This window comes from Pleurodeles waltl, chromosome 4_2 (genome assembly GCF_031143425.1).
Source record: "Pleurodeles waltl isolate 20211129_DDA chromosome 4_2, aPleWal1.hap1.20221129, whole genome shotgun sequence".
Taxonomy (NCBI): Eukaryota; Metazoa; Chordata; class Amphibia; order Caudata; family Salamandridae; genus Pleurodeles; species Pleurodeles waltl.
The window spans coordinates 381,755,515-381,769,765 of record NC_090443.1 but is presented as its reverse complement, the minus strand read 5'-3'; the positions used below and the strand labels follow the sequence as shown (position 1 = coordinate 381,769,765).

General features: G+C 45.4%; 1 protein-coding gene across 4 annotated transcripts in view; it reads right to left on the bottom strand.

Annotated features, from left to right (window-relative positions):
- The window catches only part of TRMT1L (tRNA methyltransferase 1 like), a 274,234-nt gene that overhangs the window by 69,453 nt on the left and 190,530 nt on the right, over positions 1-14,251 (bottom strand). For all 4 annotated transcript variants that reach the window (XM_069231501.1, XM_069231499.1, XM_069231498.1 and 1 more), the window contains exon 14: positions 10,875-10,953. In XM_069231501.1, the coding sequence (XP_069087602.1) occupies positions 10,875-10,953 (79 nt within the window). The remainder of the gene's footprint in view (positions 1-10,874; positions 10,954-14,251) is intronic.

Here is a 14,251-nt window from a genome sequence, read left to right as displayed (position 1 = left end):
CTCCGCAGGAGACCAGAGCCCTCTGATCTCTGCCTCTCCTAGGTGGCCACTCCAACCCAGAAGTGACGCATCTGTAACTATAGATAGATCTAGTTGGGGAAGGGAGAGGGATCGGCTGTGGACCTAATGCGGATTCGAAAGCCACCACTGCAGGTCTTTCGCAGTCCCTTCCGAGATCTGGACCATGTCAGAGAGATTCCCATGATGCTGCCCCACCCGAACTTCAAGTCCCAGTGCAGAGCCCACATATGCCATCTGGCATGCGTCACTAGCAGGATGCAGGAGGCCAGGAGGCCTAGCAGCCTCAGAGTCAGTTTCACCGAAACCCAAGATAGAGTCTGAAAGATCGGAATCATAGCCTGACTATCTGGGACTTGCTTTTCGGGAGAATAAGCCCGATACTGCACTGTGTCCAGAACAGCTCTGATGAAGGGAAGGATCTGAGAAGGAGTCAGGTGTGACTCCCAGCGTGTGTAGGAGGTTCGCTGTAGTCTGAAGGTGGGAGACGACTTTCTGGGGAGAGTCCGCCTTCAACAGCCAGTCGTTGAGGTAGGGGAAGACTGATACCCCTAAACTGCACAGATGAATTGCAACCACCACCATCACTTTCGTGAATACCCGAGGGTCGCTGCTAAGGCCGAAGAGGAGCACGGTAAACTGAAAGTGCTTGTGACCTACCACGAATCATAGGTAACGTCTGTGGGCAGGCAGGATGGGGATGTGGAAATAAGCATCCTGCAAGTCCAACGCTACCATCCAGTCTCCTGGGTCCAAAGCAGACAGAACCTGAGCCAGGGTGAGCATTTTGAAATTCTCCTTCTTGAGGAAGCAGTTTATGTCCCGAAGGTCTAGGATCGGATGTAAGCCCTTGTCCTTTTTCGGCACCAAAAAGTAGCGGGAATAACAACCACGACCTACTTCGGGCACAGGGACCTTCTCTATAGCTCCCTTTTCCAAGAGAGCTGCGACTTTCTAGCGGAGAAGCACCAAATGATCCTCTGGGAGGTGGCTGAGGGATGGAGGCATGGCTGGTGGAGCAGATTCGAAAGGGAGGGAGTAGCCCTTTTGAACGATCTGCAAAACCCACCTGTCCGTAGTGATGTATCCCTAGTGGGGCAGGAGATGGCAAATCCTGCCGCCAACTGGATGGGACTAGAAGGGTTTGGAGGCTGCAGCGGGGGCAGAGGTGGACTGGGCAGACCTCTGGTTCCCTGTCCCACACCCACGTGGGATTCCGCGTCCCAGGCCACGCAGCGGCAGGACACCATGGGTGGCAAGGTGGCTGGGCAGAGGACGCGATAGGAGCCCCTTCCATGGCTACGAAAGGGGCAAAAAGCAGACTGTGGGGGGTGATGGGCAGAGTAAAGACCAAGGGAACGAGCAGTAGCCCGGGAATCCTAGAATCTCTCCAAGGCCGGGTCCGATTTGTCTCCAAAGAGACGGGAGCCATCAAAGGGCATGTCCATGAGGTACTGTTGGACATCCCCAGAAAAACCAGAAGTACGCAACCAGGCGTGGCATCTCAAGGCCACCGTCGTAGCAACCGGTCTGCCTAGAGAGTCATTTGTGTCCAGCCCACAACTGATTGTGAACTTCACCGCATCTCTCCCATCGCTGACAGCTTGGGAGACGATAGCACGGGCCTCCTCCGGTATCTGCAGAAGGACTTGCACAACCGTATCCCACAAAGAGTGGGTATAGTGGCCCAAAAGGCATGCAGTGTTCACAGACCTCAGCGCGAGACTGGAGGAAGAAAACAAATTCTTACCAAATTGTTCCAGCCTTTTTGATTCCTTATTCAGGGGTGCGGAAGGGAAAGCGACTGAAGAAGAGGAAGCCTGGATGACATGAGACTCAGGCATGGGGTGTTAGGACTGGAATTTAGGGTAGTTTGGAGCGGGCCGATGGAGGCATGCAATAGTCCTATTCACAGGAGCCCCTGTGTTGGGTTTGGACCAAGTACCCAAAAGGTCATCGGTGAGGGTTTTATTAAACGGCAAAAGGGGTTCGGATGTGGAAGCCCCTGCCTGAAGCACCTCTGTCAGGAGATTGGACCTGACCTCTACAGTAGGAAGCTCAAGGCCAAGGACCTCAGCTGCCCTACTGGCCACCATACCATAAGTTGCTCCCACCGCCGTAGCCACGTTAGAAGGAGACAGCATGCCAGTGTCTGGGACTACCCGGAGTCGAGTGCTGGACCCGCCATGAGTTTGAGGGACCGCCCTCTCAAGGTCTTTGGGTGCATGGCCTGGCACTAGGAGCACGACTTCGGGTCGTGGTCGCTCGAGACACCACATACAAACCTGATGCGGATCCGTCACCGACATCATACGGTGACAGTCCTCGCACGGCTTGAAACCAGCCTTCGGGAACATCCTCGACGCATCAAATATCTCACTAGAAAACTTGACAAAATGGTCGAAGTGGGTCAAAAAGAGACCAGGGTAGCTCTCTCCGGATCAGCGCGTGGCGCGGAAAGAAAAGAACTGACGTCACTGCGTGAGGGAGGTGTCTATGTACTACTCACAATGTCATCACGGCGACGACGCCAACGATGGCCGCGGAGTCAACCGACACCACCTACCAACGCGCATGGGTATTGCTCGAAGAAAAATCTCCAGATCCAGGCTGACGCCTGAGGGAAATTCCAAGGTAAAGAATTTGCAACTAGAAGTCTCTATCAGATTTAAAGTACTACTTTTTTCATAAGCAAGTATTTGACTGGACAATCGGCTTTTTGCAGTTACTGTTTGGACTACGAGTCTTGCACCAGTGTATGCCTCACACATCCTTGCCCTCAAAGAGCCTTGGACTGCTCAACCCGCACTACCACAAAGTCAAGTGCTGAAATGGGTATTAGTACTTTGCCCTGTTACCCAGGACCCATTATAGATTGGGCCCCGGGACAGCAGGAGTAAAAGGCCACAATCCCCAAGTGGGGCCCAGTAACCCCTGCTTGCCTCGTGGCCCTCTAAAGGGGTTTTTGACATCTTGTATAGTATGGGCTAGCACTGGCACAATTTGTAACCCCATAAATCAGATGGAATTATGTGACCACTGAAATGAAAGTTGCTGTTTAAGCTCTGAAACCTCTGCTTGGGAAAGTGTGATATTTAAGGCTTGCGATTTAAAGTTCAATACAAAATCTGCCACTTTTCCACATGCTTCTAATTCAGCCATAAGGGCCAGTTTAGTGATTTGTGATTATGGATGGATTGCTGTCACCATGAGGTCATTGCCATGCATGGCTAATACTGTGTAAATCCAGTGGAATGGGAACCTCTGCCTTGTTCCTCTGCTAATAGTAAAGCAGTTTGGAATGCATACATTAGCCCCCCACCGTCACTGTGGGATTTAAGTAACAGGAAGCCACTCATTCCCTAAACAGGTGACGAAGACCAACTGCAATCAGTGCCCTGTTTTGCAAGGGCCACATGACCTAGTCAAACACATTTTAAGTATTGCGGGATAATAGGAAGGCCTTTCTCCAAGGCCTGTGTACATTATTAACAAGATGCATCAGGGTCTTGGCACTGTTGCCATTATTGTGCCCTCTGATAAATCCTACCCGACGCAGCTCTATTAAGCCCAACATGATTTTCCACAACCTATCCACCAGTATTCCCGTGAAGAGTTTAATATCTACATTGAGCACAGATATTGGCTGATAAGAGCCGGATAAGAGCCTTTCCACACCAAGGTTTAGAATGAATGATACCCAGACTTATGACAGATTTCGCAACACCGTTAGTTGTAAAAAAGGTAATGTATAGACAAGAAAGCACAGGAGTGAGCTACTTGGCAAATGTTTGATAGAACAGAGGTGTAAGCAGTTATTCATCGGGCCTTAGTTAACTTCAGCTTACTAATGCCTAGAAGAACCTCACTAGTCTGTAATGGATCATCTGAAATTAGCAGGCTGAATCAACTATCTTGTGGTTCAATGTTTTAACAAGGCTTTCTCTGTTGCAAATACTAGCAGTTGTCTCATGGACTCTACTAGTCTTTAGTGCGCAGGCCAGTACCTTGCCAGCTTGATTACTACCATTGGAATAGCATTCGTTTTTTTTTTTTTTAAGAGCAGATTTCTCTCCCTGTGAGTGTCTAATGCTTTAACAAACCCGCAAGGCAATCACTTTATGTCATGCCTTTGGGAGCCAGATCCTCTGTGGGTATACGTCTTTTAACTGTTGCTCTAGATGGGTGCATTTTGTTCCTCATTCTCTAATCAATCTCGCTGTATGTGATATGAATTGTCCCCTGACTACTGCCTTTTAGCACGTCCTAAGTTATACTTCAAATGATATCAGTATCTTTGTTATCTCCTAGAAAGTTTGGAATAGTCTGTCATATATCATCAATTATTTCTTTACTTTAAAGAGTAGCATCTCAATCTCCATTTCAAATAATAACGTTCCCGCGTTTAGGAAGGATGACAGTCATGTAAACAAGACCATGGTCTGATAGGGAGATTTGTCCGACCTTTGTCAGATCTATTCTGTCTGATATGGAGTGCAATATGAGGAAATGGTTGGTGTAGGTATACATTTTATAATCTGCTGGATAGTGTGTAAAGTGTCTCAGTCCGATGCTGATCTGCCACATGTCCACAACACCTATGTGGTGTAGCCTGAGGTCTCTGCAGAAACTGAACCTGTTTCGCCAACTATGTGCTAATTTATCCTGTAATCTCCCATAACAACATGCCGTTGATACTCTTGGATTGTCTCTTCAAGGCAGTTTTCAGATATTTTTTAGGGATCAAGTTGGGGACATATAAGGAGATAACTGTATATATGTGCTGGCCCTGCTTGACAGAGGACGAGCAGCCTTCCATAACACCTACTTACATCATTTGAAAACTTCACTCTGAAAGTCCCTACCCATAGGGATGGCCACATATTTTATTATCGTTAAGGAAACAGACCGTAAGCCTATACCAGTCCTTCTTAAGCAGGTGTGTTTCTTGCAGCAGACCTCTCCTCTTTGAGGAAATGTAAGTCGTTCAGGTTAGCTAGCCACTTCGGCAGGGAATTTAGATGTCTAACACTAAAGTTAATTAACTTAACCAGGGTTGTAGACCACCGGTTCCTGTGTAACAAACATAAAAACAGTTGGTGACCCCAGCCCCAAAAACCCCAATAACAACCTTATCTATAACAAACACAGGACAACTTAAAACAATTTATTACACCAACTCTGATTAATCCTACTGGAGTCTGGGGGGTTACACTACACTGCACCATGGGGAATTCTACTCAATTTCCCTCTCTACCTTGGCCCACGGAACTGCATCAAACACTTCCCCACCTATATTTACCAGCTTGTAGTCTTGTGTCCAAAGATCTTTGTTGTTGGGTAGTTTTTCACAGTAAATTGTCTGTGGCGGAGGTTATTCTAGAGCCCTTGTTGATTCTTAACATGTGTGAATGAGTTTCACCAATCAGAGTAAACACCTCTATGTCTAAGTAGCCCTTTAAACTCTTCAATGAAGACAAATGATCAGTTGGAAGATAACTTGAAAGCTTTGAGATGCGTGAAGGGCATCTGAAGAAGAGGTTGAGCTCTGTTTATTCTTAAACAGCACTTTTCAGTCTTTTTCAATAGCAGCTGCAGTGGGTTTGATGCTTGACTTAGTTCTTTTAGTTGTGACTTTTTCCACACTCAAGTCTGTTGACTGTAGTGAGTAAGTCAATTAACAGCATCTATGATTATTTTCTGTCAGCTTCCCCCCCTCTGTGATTGCAGGGTACGTTTTGTCTGTTCTGAGAAAGAGACCTGCCCAGAATGATTCTTCCAGTCACAAAATTAGGTGGAACGTGTCCCCCATTTAAAGGGGCTATGGTTATCTTGCTGGATGTCAAGAACTAAGTAAAGCTATCTCCTTTTCAGTAATATTGCATGGGATAGAGGTCATGGAATAACTTGACTGATGGTTGTGCTAAGGAGAAGATCTATGTTTGCTGAGCAGCTGCCAGAATTTCCTTTTTCTGCTGGAAAAAGTGAACTTGTGTGAGAATACTAGATGGCAGTGTGGGCCTCTTTGCAGGCCTCTTGGTTCTATGTATTCTATCTAGTAATATCTCTCTAGAATCTGGATTTTCTAGAAAAGACTTGAACAACTTCTGTTGACAACATCTTCATATCTGCACATTCAGTGCTAGTCGGGACCCCATGATTCTGATATTATGCGTACAAAGCCTGCTCTCAAGGTCTTCGAGGTGAGTATGAAAGCAAAATATTTTGGTCTTTAAGGTCCAGTATCTTCTGGTGAAGGAATTCCTGTTCTTCTTCCCTTGTATTGCGTTTCTTCCAGTGAAAGGACTCTTTTTCCAAAGTAATTCATATCTCGTTTAACTTCCACAAGTCCCTTAGTGAGATCTTTTTTCAGTGTTGAAATGTCCTGTTTAAGGTCTCTAAGAAGGTCAGTAAGGAACTACTTGTTGCACCCACATCTGTCAAGCAAGAGATGTCTTTAGGTGCACTGCGCTTTGCCTTGGAGGGTTTTAGAAACAGGTCTTGCACTGTTTAGTCTTTTTTTTGGTTTTGTTGTCACCATCTTGCAGTGGTTGTGCTGTGCTTTGTACCATATTGTGCCATATTGTGCAGGGATCTGCCCTGGTAGTGCCAACCTCCATATAGCTCCCATGACAAATTTAGCCTGTGTACTTTACAATTGCTTGTGACCCTTAACTTAAGATGTGAAATGAAAGCCAGCCTATTCAAATCTAAGGCTGCAGAGAGTAAACATGAGGATGTCCGCTGTTGTAGAACCATTCATGTGTTGCAGGAGAGATTACCATTGCGCATAAACATATCAAGTGGCATCATTAATATGCCCACAGAGCATGTTGCAGGATTTTGGGCCAGGCAGGATCTCCTCTCAAGACAGTCATCAGCAAGTCTTGACCGTTGCAATCACACCCTTCACAGAGTTTGCAAAAGGACAGCTTCTGAAGTAGCTGGTTGTCACTATAGGGGCTGCAAGAGCAAAACACATTAGGGAATTAAGAACAGCAGGTCCCCAAGCCTGATGACTCGTCTCTTTTCTTAGGGCCCCAGTAACGCCCTCTAGATCCCAATATACCATGATGCCACACACTGTTAAAGATTGTTGTGGAGTAGTGGTTGTGGGGTCGTAGTAGTCCAGTGCGATGTAACTTGATAACCGCGGTCTCTTCTCTAGGCTCAATAGTCCACCTTCTCACCCCTGATGGAACCATTCTCTCTTCATCAGAGGGACCTGTAATCAGTGTTTGCTTCTAAGGTTCCTGGAGGGCGTGTAGTCTGCTTGATTGCGAAGTCCGCTGGGACTTCCCTTGAAGGAGTGATATATCCGGTTTATCTTGATGTGGGTGCCACCATATTGGAGTTTGCTCATTAGTCATGGACAGGCTCTAAAGAATGCAACTCTCTCCCCCCTGGTGGGCCTGCTAGTAGATTTCAGTGGGCCAGAGCACAGTTGTGAAGGACCGGTTCACTCATCCGCCATCTTCGACACATCCCCATCACCTAAGTCCTTGAGTGGTATAGTGCTAAAGTCGATTCAAGCAACTTTTGTATGCATTATTACGCTGGTGCAAATTATGAGTCAAATATTAATCTCACCCAATTGCTCGGGGTTCACACTCTTACCACCAGGCTAGCGGTTAATCATAAAGCTAAACATGGCTCTAACAAGTGCAAAAATGTAATTTCCCCCATTATGCATCATTCTAACTACACAATGCTAAATGGGACTGTAGGAAAGTGCCCCTTTTTGGCATGGTTACCCCTCCCCCACTTTTTGCCTGTTATTGATGGTAACTTGACAGTGTGTGCTGGGATCCTGCTAATCAGGCCCCAGCACAAGTGTTCTTTCGCAAAACTGTACCATTGTTCCCACAACTGGCACACCCCTGGCACACAGCTAAGTCCCTTGCAAAAGGTACCAAGGGCCGTGTGGCCAGAGAAGGTACCCAAGAGCTGCAGCATGTATTATGCCACCCTTGGGGACCCCTCTGCAAGCACATGCACACTGCCATTGCAGCTTGTGTGTGCTGGTGGGGAGAAAAAGACAAAGTCGACATGGCACCCTTCGCAGGATGCCATGCCCTCAAACCACTGCCTGTGGCATTGGTAAGTGACCCCTCTAGCAGGCCTTACATCCCTAAGGCAGGGTGCACTATACCACAGGTGAGGGCATAGCTGCATGAGCAATATGCTCCTACAGTGTCTAAGTCCATTCTTGCAGTGCAGTCCAAAATGGCCCTACTGAGTACGGCCTGGGAGTTTGTCATTAGGAACTCCACAGCTCCATGATGGCTTCACTGAAGTCTGAGAAGTTTGGTATCAAACTTCTCAGCACAATAAACCCACACTGATGCCAGTGTTGGGTTTATTGAAAAATGCACCCAGAACCATCCTAGAGCTGACCCCTGTATTTTAGCCAAATGCCTAGTGCACTACTGACCGGTCTCTGCCAGCCTGCCACTTCCAGACAAGTTTCTGACCTCATGAGGTGAGAGCCTCTGTGTTCTCTGAGGCCAGAAACAAAGCCTGCACTGGTTGGAAGTGCTTCACTCCCCCCCCACCCCTCCACCTCCCCTTTCAGGAACTGTAACACCTGGCGGCGAGCCACAAAGGCTCGGGCCTCCTGTTACAAGGTCCAAGGGCACTCCAGCTAGTGGAATGCTTGCCCAACGGACAAAGCCCCACTTTTGACGGCAAGTGCGGTGGGACAATTAGGAAAAATAAGGAGTGACCACTTCAGCTAGAGTACTCCTAAGGTGCCCAGAGCTGAAGTTACCCCCTTCCTGCAGAATCCTCCATCTTGGCTTGGAGGACAGGGACAATAGGGTTAGGTTAGTGTCACTCTCCCCAAAGGACGTTGACACTAGAAAGGTGTAGTCACCCTCAGGGACAGTAGCCATTGGCTACCGACCCCTGTAATGGCCCTAAATCCAGGATTTAGAGCTCCCCTGAACCTATCTCACCAGATTCCTGGTGATCTCAAGAACACAACACAAAGAAAGAAGGACTGCTAAGCTGTCCCCCAGCAGAGAAGAATGAAGACACCAACTGCTTTGGCTCTGGCCCTACTGGCCTGTCTCCAGCTCTTGAAGCCTCCATTACAAAACAGTGATGCATCCTGCAGGACCAGCAACCTCTTAAAAGCCCCAGAAGGACTGCCAGCCTTTTAGAGGGCCAAGATCCCCCTGACGACAGCAGCCCTGTCCACAAAGAAACCACAGCAAGGACTCCAGAAGTGGCCCGGATCCGCGAGCACCCAACGCCCATGGCACGTATTCAAGTAGCCCAACGGTCTAGATCCGGTCCCCAGGCGATTCTGACCTAGTGTCCATCCTGGTTGACCCCTCCTGACTAACACAATGACGCCTGTAGACTAAATCCAGAGGACCTCCCTGCCTGTGAAGAATCCAGATGAAGATACCAGACGCCAAAAGGTACCCTGCACCTGCAGCCCCCTGGCCTTGGGGAACTCGTCATCCAGTGCAGCAACAGGCATCCCTCCTCTTTGTCCAGCCTGTGGTTTCCCTGAACCTACCTCCTGGACCCAGCCTGCATCCTACTTGTGACCCCCGGGGTCCCCCTAATCAAAAGCATTGGGAGCCAATGCAGAGTTTGCACCTTGAACCCGGCCGTTCCAGTGCCTTCGAGGGTGTGTGTTTGGTGCTGACCTGTGTGCCCCCCGGGTTTTTTCCTAATCTGCTCAGGTCTGCTCCCCAAAGACGCAGGTACTTATCTGCCGGCAGATCTATTTCCGAGTGACCCCCGTCTCCATCGGAAACCATTTTACATTTTGCAGCAACTTTGACCTCTGCACCCGGCTGGCCCTGCGTTGCTGGTGGCGGGTGTTTGGGGTTAACTTGAACCCCAGCCTGTGGACATCCTAAACTCCAGAGACTCGAACTGTACTAAATTTTCTTCCCACCAGGACTGTGTTTTAAAATTGCACTGTGTCAACTTTTAAAACAGATTATTATTTACTTGAAGATAGTTTACTTGCCAATTTGAAACAAAGTGGTGTTGATACATATGCTTACTACTTACTTGTAAATGCACTTACCGGCAAACTGAATCTTTTGGTTCTAGAAATAAAGTAACAAAATATATTTTTACTATATAAAAACAATTGGCCTGGAGTTCGTCACTGAGTGTGTGCTTCATTTGTTGCCTATGTGTGTGCAACAAATACTTTGCACTACCCTCTGATAAGCATAACTGCTAGACCACCCTACCACATAAGAGAGCATTAGTATTATCTACTTTAACCTCTGTTAAGCCTCTGAGGAACCCCTGGACTCTGTGCACACAATATCTAATTTTGATATAGTATATACAGAGCCAGCTTCCTAAAGGGGCATAAAAACTCAGCTGTAAATTCCAGATGTGCCGATAGTATGGTTGGAATTCTGACCGGCCCTTTAAGATTTGGTTAAGGGGGATCAAATAAAATCTCATTAGCAAGTGAGGACATTAAGAAAAGGCATGAGTATGGGAAAAACAAAGACACAGTTGAAATTAAAATACAAATCTGAGAGCTGTGATTTGTGGGATGACCAAGGAAAAGAAGACCAGGGTCTCAAACTACTATGGTTAGTTGAGAAATCGATAGACAAGAGGGACGTGGAGGTTTGTCTGTCATAGCTTTGGATGTCTTTCTTTGGTCTCACAATATTTTAAACATAGTAATCAACAGTAAGTTTCCTTTTAGGCATGCAGCGCAACAGAGGCACAATGGTCTCAAAACATGGTGGATCAGGTCCAAGCAAAAGCTTCATAGTAGACCTGTACACTATAACTATAATGCGATAAAATACTCAAAAGGAACAGCCACAAAACATATAAATAAACATTTGTGCACGACATACCACATAGGTCCAAGTTCTATTGCGGATTTTCCAGGCATGCTTTCGTGACAATTACAAGGAAGTTGTTGGTAAGGGTTTTCTAGAGAAGGAACAGTAGAAATAATTTTAATTTTTCTTTTTTGTAAAAATATATATATAAACTGTAAAATGCTGCACCTATTCAAGGCCTGAGTAAACATCCATGTCCAAGCAATCCTGAAAACTACAGACAGTAGTAAAACTACAGACAGTTCTGAAAAGGCAGAAAGGGAAACATCCATACGATCCTCTTATGTTTTAAAGCATTTCAACTCCACATCAATGCTTGTTTCATTGTTTCATGTTTTTTAGACAGGGGCCATCTAGTTCATCTCAACTGTGCTTCCTCTGTACTTCTAGTGCTCTACATTTCTTATGTACAGGAACATTACAAAGAAGGAAAGACATGTTTGAAGTTTCATCCTAAGCACAACCACTAGTTCCCTGTATACACACACATATATATATATATATATATATATATATATATATATATATAGAGAGAGAGAGAGAGAACCGGATGATGAGAACATCGTATAGCAGACCAATCAACGACGTGTGAAGGATGAAATATTAGAATTCACAGATTTGGTATATAAACCTATTGGGTAGAGTAATAATGTACAATTTACTGACTAATTGGGAATTAGGGGATAGTTTGGGTGACTTTGATTTAACAACGCGACAGAGGGAACTTAGGCAGATTGCGAGACTAGAGATATAGAGTGACAAAGCGAGAAGAAGAGATTTGAGATTCTGTCGTTGGGCTCATACTTTCTGACTGAGAGCCTGATGTGTTGCTGATCGATTGATGACCTGAGGATGAAGACTGATTCTGTTTGCTGACCCATACCGTGGATAGGTAGATATGAAAATATGACTGAATTGCATTTTTATGCCTTTTCTTTCTAGGTACCAACTGCACTGTCTTAATTAGTGTTCCTTAGTTTAGATATTTTATATATTCATGTTCTAAATTGTTTTGCATGAAGCCGCACATGCTGATGCTAATCTGGGTTAGTTGAGGTCATTATTGTGACCCTCACACAGTTATCACAACTAACAACACACCTGCTACAAGCTCAAAATATACTGCTCACTCTTCTAAACAAAACAACACCGCCACTACTGTACTAAACTGCCAGCTCATAAATGCTCGGTCACTCTAAAAAAACAAGCACCACATCTACGACTTGCTCACAGACATACAACCTGACTTACTATTCATAACAGAATCATGGTTGGGAGATGACATGGCCCCAGTGTTGCATGAAGCCCTTGCTCCAGACTATCAAACCATCACACAAAACTGTATAGGGAAGAGAGGAGGCAGACTAGCTATTATATTCAAACAGGCAATAAATCTCAGTAAAATAGACAACATTTCCATACAGGGTTGTGAAGCCCTCCTCACCAGATGCCACCCTACTCCAACTTCCTCCTGTAATGTTCTCCTCCTTTACAGACCTCCTCCTAACAACTCTACATTCCCAGACGCTTTGCTAGAGGCAGTCTCAAACTTTATTACATTATACTCAAACCTATGCATTCTTGGGGACCTAAACATTTGGTTTGACAAACCCAATATGCCCCATCCAAAAGCTATCACCACTGGCCTAGTCGCATTGAACCTGCATCAGATTGTACACAATCCCACACATCGCTGGACACATCCCAGATGTCATTTTTGCTAAGCCTGAACTAGTTACCGTTCATAGCATCACGCCAATCACATGGTCAGACCACCATTTGATAACTTTCTGACATAAAACACCACAAATCAACACACCTCACAACTACTTACATACATGCACCTATCGACCTTGGAGCAAACTCAATTTTGATGACTTAGAAACAAAACTAACAGCCAACATAGATCTAGATACAGTTAGTTCTGTTCCAAAACTGAGTGGATGCAGGAAGCTTTAGGTATCCTAATACCACTCTGAAAAACTAAACAGGACAAAAGAAAACCAACACCTTGGAAAAACATAGAGCTTAAAAAGATAAAGCAACACATCAGAAAGTTGCAGCAGACCTGGCTCAAAACAAACAACAGTCAAGACAAACTGCAGCTACAAAAACTTAACAGAATATACAAATCATCAATCAAAAAAGCTAATTAAAAAAAGGTACTACTCAGACAGAATTAAAAATGTTAAATCTGCAGCCAAATAATTTTATAAAATTCTCAATTAATTTGGAAAAGCTTCATGCATGGAAGGAAGTAATTCCACTACTCAAGATTTCACAAACAAACTGGCAACTCATTACACAACCAAGGCAGACACATTGGCCTCCTATTTAAAACGGAAGAAAACCATCAGCACCAACCCCTTTCCTAAAATACCCTCTAAAAATGAACCAACCCAGCTTCTACAGTCCTTCAAACAAATATCACAAGGTGAATTTATGGATTTAGTCAAAGCAAGCAGGCCTTCCGGTTGCCCTTCTGACCCTTGCCCACCACACATCTTCAAGAACATTCTTTTATCTACTTCTGCTGCCACACCTGTAAGAAGAATGCTCAGCAACTCTTTAACTACAAGAACTTTTCTTGTAGACCTGAAAAAGGCATACATACGACCGTTATTAAAGAAAACAAACCTAGATCCGCAAGACCCCAACAACTACAGACCAATCACAAATGGACCTTTCCTGGGCAAACTGATAGAAAGAGCAGCATTCACCCAGATGTCAAAATTCATTGAAGACAATTCTATACTTTCAGACTTCCAAACTGGATTCCGCCCAGGAAGAGGTGCTGAATCAGCGCTCATAGCAATCTGGGATGATCTTAAAAACACAGTCGACCGCAATGGAGTTGCTGCACTACTTCTCTTGGACCTCTCGGCTGCCTTTGATACTGTTGACCATGACACCCTAATTTAAAGACTCCACGAAGCCGGCATAGAAGGGACTGCTCTCGACTGGATTACATCCTACCTTCAAAAAAGAACTATCATCATCTATTCTCCCCCTTTCTCGTCCAAACCCTACCTCACAAATGCAGGGGTCCCCCAAAGATCAATCATCTCACCTTGGCTTTTCAACATCTACATGATATCATTACCAGAAGTGATAAATGATTTTGATCTCACATGCTACAACAATGCAGATGACACCCAAATACTACTTTAATTAGAATGCCCCAAAAACATTGAAAACTCACTAATCTTCAGTTGCATCAGAGCCATTGATCAGTGGATGACTTGGAGCCACCTCAAACTAAATGCCTCCAAAACAGAAATACTCATATGTTGTGACTGGGAACAATTATGACCCACTGTGCGCCTGGCCTGACCATCTCGGACCACCTCCTCAATTATCCAAGGAAGTTAAAAACCTTGGAATCACCA